This window comes from Falco biarmicus, chromosome Z, assembly GCF_023638135.1.
Source record: "Falco biarmicus isolate bFalBia1 chromosome Z, bFalBia1.pri, whole genome shotgun sequence".
NCBI lineage: Eukaryota > Metazoa > Chordata > Aves > Falconiformes > Falconidae > Falco > Falco biarmicus.
In genome coordinates, this window is record NC_079311.1 from 1,024,578 (window position 1) to 1,033,800 (window position 9,223).

General features: G+C 60.1%; 1 protein-coding gene across 2 annotated transcripts; it reads right to left on the reverse strand.

Moving 5' to 3' along the window:
• Nucleotides 1–684: 684 nt before the first annotated feature.
• On the reverse strand, nt 685–8,439 carry LOC130143046 (uncharacterized). 2 transcript variants are annotated; one of them, XM_056325600.1, is made up of 2 exons: nt 7,818–8,439; nt 685–1,080 (listed from the first exon to the last, which is right to left on the reverse strand). In XM_056325600.1, exons 1-2 carry the CDS (start codon nt 8,423–8,425, stop codon nt 861–863), a joined length of 828 nt encoding a protein of 275 aa, XP_056181575.1. In that variant the 5' UTR covers nt 8,426–8,439; the 3' UTR covers nt 685–860. The 2 variants fall into 2 exon arrangements, with proteins under 2 accessions (XP_056181575.1, XP_056181574.1); XM_056325599.1 differs by lacking the exon at nt 7,818–8,439 and adding an exon at nt 2,781–3,500 and having other exon boundaries at nt 685–1,877.
• Nucleotides 8,440–9,223: the final 784 nt, after the last annotated feature.

Genomic DNA, 9,223 nt, shown 5'->3' on the forward strand with positions numbered 1-9,223 from the left:
TAGTGCTTTTTTGCAGGATGCAGTTACAGGGCATGGGTCTGGGACCTTTAGCCCAATAGCTGGAAGAATGAGAGCACAACAACCAATAATACAAGGCCCATCGAGACAAGCTGATGGACCAGAAGGATTACGAGTATCTGTGCATGTTCCATTTACTGCTTCTGACTTGTTAAATTAGAAAGAAACAATAGCGCCTTATAGGGAAAATCCTGATAAAATGTATCCAATGGTGGAAACTATCATGATAAACCACAGTCCAGTCTGGGGAGATGTAGAAACTATAATGAATACCCTCTTCACTCCTGAAGATAGGAGACCGGTGTTAGACAAAGCCTGGGAGGAAAATGAGAAGCAGAATGCACAAGATGATCCAGCTCGATTATGCCTAAAAGAGAAACTAATTGGGATACTAATACAGGGGAAGGACAGGCAATGATTAACACCAAAAACTAATTCTGTACAGAGTGAAACATGGAGGCCCAGCCCACAGTGGTGTAGTGCAGCTGCGGCAGGATTGCCTGCAGGAGGACGTGCTGCCCACACAGCCCGGGGGCTCGGGGGGCCATGGCCGTGCCCCCCCACAAGGCAGGTGCCACCCACGGTGGGGCACAGGAAGCGGGGACGGCAACCAGGAGAGAGAGAAAGAAGCACACAGGGCCTGTGTCAGGGAAAGAGGAATTTATATCCTTGCCCTTGAACATGGAGGAGCTGGAGCCAGGCTGGCGCCGTCGGCGGGGCCGCCTCTTGCAGGGCTGGGGAGGGTCCTGGGGGCCAGCGGCCCTCCTCTTTGCGGGGCGCCGGGCTCCCCTGGGCAAGTGGTCACTGTCCCGGGCGGGAGCCGAGGGGCTGCGGCGGCTGCCCTAGGAGGAGGGACCAGCCGCCACCGCCGCCTGCCCCGGCTCCTCCCGCTCCGCGGGGATGCGCACAGATGGGTGGCGGCCAGCACGCCCGCGGAGGGGGGCCTCTGATGTGCCGGCTCCCTCCTCCCCGGGGGAGCTCTCAGGGCTGCTGGAGGAAGCCAGGCTGCAGGCAGGACTCCACTCCCAGCACGTGCTGTAGCTGGATGTGGAGGAGCTGGATCTGGAGGAGGAGCTGGTGGAGCCGGTGCTGGCCACAGCGCTGTCGTGCTCATCCACCACAGCAGGGGCCTGCAGCAGCCTCTGGGCCTCCTCGCTGCACCGCTCCACAATGACATTGACGATGCCGTCGACCAGTTGTGCCGCATATTCCTGAAGGGAGTCCTGCAGCCGCTGGACCATGAGCTCCCGATTCAGACCGCAGGCGCAGAGGCAGTGCAGGATGCTGCTCTCCGCACTCCTTGCCAGCCACCATTGGTCCCCATAGATTGCTGCCAGCTCCTGGCGCAGCCAGGGCAGCACGGGATCCAGCAGGTGCTCTTGCCTTTGGAAGAGCGGTGCCCAGACGCTGGGCAGGAGGCCACCCACGGCCTCTGTCCCTACAGCTCCCTCCTCAGCTGGGGACAGCATCTGCTGTGGAGACGACGGACAGGGTGCCACAGGGTGATGTGGCCTGCTTTCAGCCAGGAGGTCAGGAGCTCCGCCTGCCTGCCTGCTGGCGTCTGGCATCTCATCAAGTGTTCTGATGCTAATCTCTATATAGGCGTGTTCTGCCCCCACAGAAAACCTGAGATTCTCCATTGGTCCTCTGCAAAGGGGGCACGTTGGATTCCTGCTTGCCCAACGCATGATGCAGCTCATACAGAACTGGTGGTGACAAGGCAGCACAGAAGCGACCTCATTTTTAGCGTCGTGGCAGATGGGGCACTCCCACTCTGTCTCCGTGGCCATGTCTTCTTCCTGCGGCAGGTTGGGGACAGCTGAGGATGACAAGCAGCTCCCCATCACTGGTGTCACACGCTGCAAAATGGAGAGAGACCACAGTCACCCGCTGCCCCAGGGAATGGAAGGGCGGAGGAAATGCCCAGGCCCCTCAAGGAGGACACCCTCTCGAATCCCCAGGCCCCATCGCCCGCCCTACGGCCACCCTGGGGGACGGTTCCCCGCACGGCTCACCTGCGCTGCTGCAAGCACACCCCGCGGTGCGCGGCTGCCTGATCCAGGGAGGGCCGGGGAAACACAGGCGATGGCTCGGGGATGGACACCGAGAGCTGCCGGCGGCAACCCCCGAAGCACCACCCAGCACCAGGAGAAGCCTCGCTCCACCCTCCAGACCTCGCAGGCACGCTCGGCAGGAGGCCAGGCACGAGCCAGACTGGCCCAGGCTCTGCCGGCGCCCGAAGATAAGCGGTGAGGGATGTGAGGTCACAGCCCGTCACTGGCTGATGTCACAATGCACTGCTCGGTAACGTCAGCCTCCAGAACACGGTGATGTCACAACGAACCTTCCGCCCCCGCAGGCACATGGCATCAAGAGAAAAAATACCGTTTCTTGTTTTCACCTTTTACGTTCCTGTGTTGCTCTAGCTTGGTCCCCTGCAACCCGCGCCCGTGGCGGTGTGTCTCATCCCCGCTCGTGACGCCTCACACAGGTCCCCTGCGAGGGGGAGCGTGGTGGAACCAGTCTGCGTGGACCACTGCCCGTGCCTGAATGCTGCCTGCCCCAGCTGGCTGCCTTTCCCTGTGCAGTGCCAGGATCTGCAGGGAGGAGCTGGGCGCTCGGTGGGCAGCCCTGGGCAAGAGTCTCCCACCCTGCTGGGTCGTGCCCGCCGCCCGCAGGGAGAAGCCTGAAGGGGCATTTTGCTGCAGCCCCATCCACTCCTGCTGGCACTCGCCCACAGTGCCTGGTCCCTCCCCGCTTACCAAGCTTGCCACGCTTCTGGTAGGTGGTGCTCCTGGCCAACTGTTGCTTTGGTGGTCCCCAAAAGCACCAGCAATGGAGCCTGAACCGCTTTACGCCGCGAGGAGTTGTAGTTCCTGTCTCGCCAGAGCACGGTAGAAGGGGCGCAGACGCCCTGCTCACGCCTCCGGGGAGCCAGGATGGATCCCCACGTGGGCCATGCTGTCCCGTCACCCCTTCTTGCCTCTGCCTTTCAGAATCATTTCTAGTCATTGGCCATGGGGCAGATCTCACTCCTGAGAACGTACCTGAAGTGACGAGGACCTCGCCACAGTGACAGCATCGAGGCATCTGAATGAAGGAAATCTGCACATTTACAAATGTTGCCCACGGTTCCGGGTGTGCAGCTAGACTGGCCTTCTCCTTCTGCCTTCCATCATGTTGTTGAAAAGTTGTCCTCACCGTAGAAAGACTTCAGGATTTGAAGAGTTCTCTGCCAGCAAGTTTTGGTCGTTGACATCTTTGTTGCTGACAACTGAAAGCCCCTTCGTGATGATGGTGCAAGCTTCAGAAGCAGTGGAATGACTAAAACCGTGTAAGACGAATCCTCAAGGAATGTAGACTGTTGACAAGGAAAAAAAGAAATCCTATTTGAAGTTCCTCAGCTTTCCTTTTCCAGTATTAGCTGCCTCTTCAGATACACCACCTTTGTAAGGGTTTAGGCACCAGCTCAGTGACTTCATTGAAGCCTTCTGTTGCCCTCGCCCCGTTCCAAAATCTTCTTGAGAATGGACGGATGAGAGAAAAAGAGGCGCACAAGCAAACTTGCCAGCAAAGCCACTGAAAAGGTGGAGCAAAGGTATCGTGCCATCGAGCTGCAGGTCTCCCGGCCCTGTGCTGGTGTGGGCCACCGGCTGGGCCACCCAGGCAAGGGCAGGTCTCTCTCTTCCTCTTCTCGCTGCACTCTCAAAGCCGCTTTGCCTGCCGATTGCGGGGAGCTGGGAGGGATCAGCGCAGCCAAGCTCGCGGCAGGCTGTCAGTCTGCCTCCTGGGGCTGTTGTAGTACAGTCAGTGGGACGGGATCGGGTGAACCGTCTCTTGAACGCGGGCTGGGAGAGAAGGGAGGGGTTTCAGCTGCAGCAGGAGGGTGTCCCTACCTCTCCCTTTGTTACCATCTTCTCAGGAGTACCTCCCAGGGAGGAATCCCGGGGCACACCACAGGAGCCTGAACAAGCCCGCTTTCTTCAGCCTTCGACACCTAATCTCAGTCAGCGCTGACCGAGCAGGTAGTTTAGTGCGTATCCAGTACAAACTGGAACTTCTGCAGCAAAGCCCCTGCTGCTTTGCTGAACGAGGCCGGTACCTCTGCTTCTAAGGGAGCCAACTAGGAAAGGTGCCCTCCTAGGCCTGTTGTTTGCAAGTGGAGAGGGACCCGCCAGCAGAGTGGTGGCTGGTGGCTGTCTTGGTCACCGTGCCCACCAAGTAGTTGAGTTTCACATAGTTGGCGCAGGAGAAAAACCTCGGGCAAAACTTTGTCCCCGGCTGTGGGGAGAGCAGAGCTGGGGCTACTGAAGGAGCCAGTTAGTAAGGTGCCCCGGCAATCTGCTCTTGACGGTATGGGGGCCCAGGAATGCTGGGCATTTTTTAAGAGCCACCTCTTAGGAGCGCAGGAGCAGGCCGTTGCAAAATGTGGCAAGTGAAGCAAGCAGGGCAGAAGGGTGGCCTGTGTGAGCAGGGGCCTTCATGCAGGAGTCAGGCAGAAAATGAACGCCTTCTTTTGCCGCTGCCTTCAACACCGACAACAGGCCCTGGCAGCCCCGGAGCCCAGTGCTGCAAGAGCGTGACTGGGGCGATAGTAAACTCCCAGCCGACCCCAAACTTGTTTTGGACTTGCTGCTGCTGCTGCTGCTGCTGCTGCTGCTGCTGCTGCTGCTGCTGCTGGATGCACAGAAATCTACCGGGCCCGATGGCATTCATCCCAGGGGACAGAAAGAGCAGGCCCATGCCGTCGTGGGACCTCTCTCTGGTATTTTTCAGCAGTCCGGGGAGTCTGGAGAGGTCGTGGTCGACGGGAAGCTGGCAAGTGTTGTCCCAGAAAGTGAGCCAACAGTGTGCCCTGGCAGCCAAAGGGGCCACCCGCGTCCTGGGGCGCAGCAAGCCCAGCACAGCTCGCCGGTCGAGGGAGGTGACTGCCCCACATTGGGCTGCACGGGCACAGCCCCACCTCAAGCACTGTGTGCTGTCCTGGGCGCCTCAGCATAAGGAGGCCATCAAACAATTTGCACGTGGCCAGAGGAAGGTGCCCCAGGTGGTGAAAGGCCTAGAGGGCAAGGCCGAGGAGGAGCGGCTGAGGTCACTCGCTCTGCTCAGCGTGGAGAAGAGAAGGCTGAGGGGTGAGCTCTCCGCAGCCTACAGCTTCCTCCAGGGGGGCAGCGGAGGGAGAGGTGCTGATCTCCTCCTCCCGGTGACCAGCGACAGGGCTCGGGGAAAGGGAATGAAGCTGCCTCGGGGGACGTTCTCATGGGACATCAGGAAGAGGTTCGTCACTGAGGGCATGCTGGGTCACTGGAACGGCCTCTCCAGGGAAGCGGTCCCGGCACCAAGCCTGTCAGAGTTCAAGGAGCGTCTGGGCCATGCTCTTAGCCACATGGTTTAGCTTCAGCTAGTTCTGCAAGGAGCAGGGAGTGGGACTCCATGATCCTTATGGCTCCCTTCCGCCTTGAGATTTTCTGTCACCCTGTGATCAGGCACAGTCAACATGGGTTTGCAAAGGGAAAGTCTCGCCTAACTAATCAGGTGTCCTTGCAATATAAGGTCACCCGCCCAGGGATTGAAGGGAAGGCAGTGGGTGTAGTTCCCCTGGACTGCAGTGGGGATTTTGACACTGTCCCTCGCAGTGTCCTTCTGAACAAGCTGTCCAGCTGCGGGCTGAGCGGGTTCAGGGTGCGCTGGGTGAAGAAGTGGCTGGCTGGCAGGTCTCAGTGCCTTGTAGTGAATGGGGCTACACGTGGCTGGCGACCAGCCACCAGCGGTGGCTCAGGTCCAGGGCTGGTTCTGTTCAATATTTTCCTCAATGATCGGCATGCAGCAGTTGAACGCCTCATCAGCAAGTCTGCTGATGACCGCAGACTGGGAGGTCCTGTTGACTCTCTCAAGGGGCAAGAGGCCTTGCAGAGGAATCCAGATAGACTGGAGCACTGGGCGATCGTCAGTGGCGTGCCGTGCACCCAGAGGAGGGCAACGCGGCTGGTGAAAGGCCTGGAAGGCATGTCCTGTGAGGAGCACCCAAGGATCCTGGGTTTGTCTAGTTTGGAGAGAAGGGGGCTGAGGGGCATCCTCACTGCCCTCTGCAGCTTCCCGAGGAGGGGAAGCGGAGAGGGAGGTGCTGACCTCTTCCCCCTGGTATTCAGCGATAGGCTCCCAGAATCACAGGATCACAGCATGGCTAGTGTTGGAAGGGACCTCTGGAGATCACCCCGCCCAACCCCCTGCTAAAGCAGGTCCACCTAGAGCAGGTTGCACAGAATCGCATCCAGGCAGGTTCTGAATGTCTCCAGAGAAGGAGACCCAACCAACCCTCTGGGCAGCCTGTGCCAGGGCCATGTCACCCTCAAAGCAAAGACTTTTTCCTCACATCCGGGTGAAACTCCCCGGGTTGCACTTTGTGCCCGTTGCCCCTTGTGCTGGGGGGAATGTCTCAGAGCTGTGCCAGCAGAGGTTCACACTTGACGTTAGGAAGCATTTCTCTGATGAGAGGGTGGTCAAACGCTGGAACAGGCTTCCCAGAGAGGTGGTCGATGCCCCAAGCCTGTCAGTGGCCAAGAGGCATTTGGACAGTGCCCTGAATAACACGCTTTAACTTTTGGTCAGCCCTGAAGGGGTCAGGCAGTTGGATGAGATGATCGTTTTCCCTCCCATCCAAAGGGAATATTCTGTTCTGCTCTGTGCTATTCTATCCTCTGCCAGGCCAGGCTAGGCGTGAGTTTGCATGGCTTGATGGCATTGGAGTTTCTACTGCTGTGCAACCTGGACTCAGAAAACCAGCTCAACCCACACCCAAGCCAACCCAAGCCAACCCAGCTGTCGTTGTACTTTCTCTCAGAGCTAGGATTCAGCCTGGAAGGTGGCACTTCCCTACCAAAGGCCTCCTGGTACCGTGACTGCGGCATCTGAGGAGAACGTGAGGGCACGGCATATACACAAGGAGGTGACATTTGAGCACGCGCCTGCTGTCCACACATCTGCATCTTCCCAAGTTTGTGCTCCTTATCTCTTCTCCTCTGGTGATATTTCTACATTTCTTCTCTCGCTGCCCTGCCCTTTGTCCCTGCCTCCTCGACAGCTCTCCCAGTAGCGAGTTTGCCCTGGCCGACGCCAGACAGAAAGCAGAGCAGAGCAGAAGTGTCGGTAGCGGGCAGAGGGAGGGACGGGGTGCAGGCGGAGGGCATTGCATGTGCAACGAGAGCAGCTTGCCCTCCTGCCCGCTCTGCCCTCGGCATCTGCTGTGCTGCAGCTGCGGCAGGATTGCCTGCAGGAGGACGTGCTGCCCACACAGCCCGGGGGCTCGGGGGGCCATGGCCGTGCCCCCCCACAAGGCAGGTGCCACCCACGGTGGGGCACAGGAAGCGGGGACGGCAACCAGGAGAGAGAGAAAGAAGCACACAGGGCCTGTGTCAGGGAAAGAGGAATTTATATCCTTGCCCTTGAACATGGAGGAGCTGGAGCCAGGCTGGCGCCGTCGGCGGGGCCGCCTCTTGCAGGGCTGGGGAGGGTCCTGGGGGCCAGCGGCCCTCCTCTTTGCGGGGCGCCGGGCTCCCCTGGGCAAGTGGTCACTGTCCCGGGCGGGAGCCGAGGGGCTGCGGCGGCTGCCCTAGGAGGAGGGACCAGCCGCCACCGCCGCCTGCCCCGGCTCCTCCCGCTCCGCGGGGATGCGCACAGATGGGTGGCGGCCAGCACGCCCGCGGAGGGGGGCCTCTGATGTGCCGGCTCCCTCCTCCCCGGGGGAGCTCTCAGGGCTGCTGGAGGAAGCCAGGCTGCAGGCAGGACTCCACTCCCAGCACGTGCTGTAGCTGGATGTGGAGGAGCTGGATCTGGAGGAGGAGCTGGTGGAGCCGGTGCTGGCCACAGCGCTGTCGTGCTCATCCACCACAGCAGGGGCCTGCAGCAGCCTCTGGGCCTCCTCGCTGCACCGCTCCACAATGACATTGACGATGCCGTCGACCAGTTGTGCCGCATATTCCTGAAGGGAGTCCTGCAGCCGCTGGACCATGAGCTCCCGATTCAGACCGCAGGCGCAGAGGCAGTGCAGGATGCTGCTCTCCGCACTCCTTGCCAGCCACCATTGGTCCCCATAGATTGCTGCCAGCTCCTGGCGCAGCCAGGGCAGCACGGGATCCAGCAGGTGCTCTTGCCTTTGGAAGAGCGGTGCCCAGACGCTGGGCAGGAGGCCACCCACGGCCTCTGTCCCTACAGCTCCCTCCTCAGCTGGGGACAGCATCTGCTGTGGAGACGACGGAGGGGCCACCAGGGGGATGTAGGGCCTGCTTTCAGCCAGGAGGTCACGAGCTCCGCCTGCCTGCCTGCTGGCATCTGGCATCTCATCAAGTGTTCTGATGCTAATCTCTATATAGGCGTGTTCTGCCCCCACAGAAAACCTGATAGTCTCCATTGGTCCTCTGCAAAGGGGGCACGTTGGATTCCTGCTTGCCCAACGCATGATGCAGCTCATACAGAACTGGTGGTGACAAGGCAGCACAGAAGCGACCTCATTTTTAGCGTCGTGGCAGATGGGGCACTCCCACTCTGTCTCCGTGGCCATGTCTTCTTCCTGCGGCAGGTTGGGGACAGCTGAGGATGACAAGCAGCTCCCCATCACTGGTGTCACACGCTGCAAAATGGAGAGAGACCACAGTCACCCGCTGCCCCAGGGAATGGAAGGGCGGAGGAAATGCCCAGGCCCCTCAAGGAGGACACCCTCTCGAATCCCCAGGCCCCATCGCCCGCCCTACGGCCACCCTGGGGGACGGTTCCCCGCACGGCTCACCTGCGCTGCTGCAAGCACACCCCGCGGTGCGCGGCTGCCTGATCCAGGGAGGGCCGGGGAAACACAGGCGATGGCTCGGGGATGGACACCGAGAGCTGCCGGCGGCAACCCCCGAAGCACCACCCAGCACCAGGAGAAGCCTCGCTCCACCCTCCAGACCTCGCAGGCACGCTCGGCAGGAGGCCAGGCACGAGCCAGACTGGCCCAGGCTCTGCCGGCGCCCGAAGATAAGCGGTGAGGGATGTGAGGTCACAGCCCGTCACTGGCTGATGTCACAATGCACTGCTCGGTAACGTCAGCCTCCAGAACACGGTGATGTCACAACGAACCTTCCGCCCCCGCAGGCACATGGCATCAAGAGAAAAAATACCGTTTCTTGTTTTCACCTTTTACGTTCCTGTGTTGCTCTAGCTTGGTCCCCTG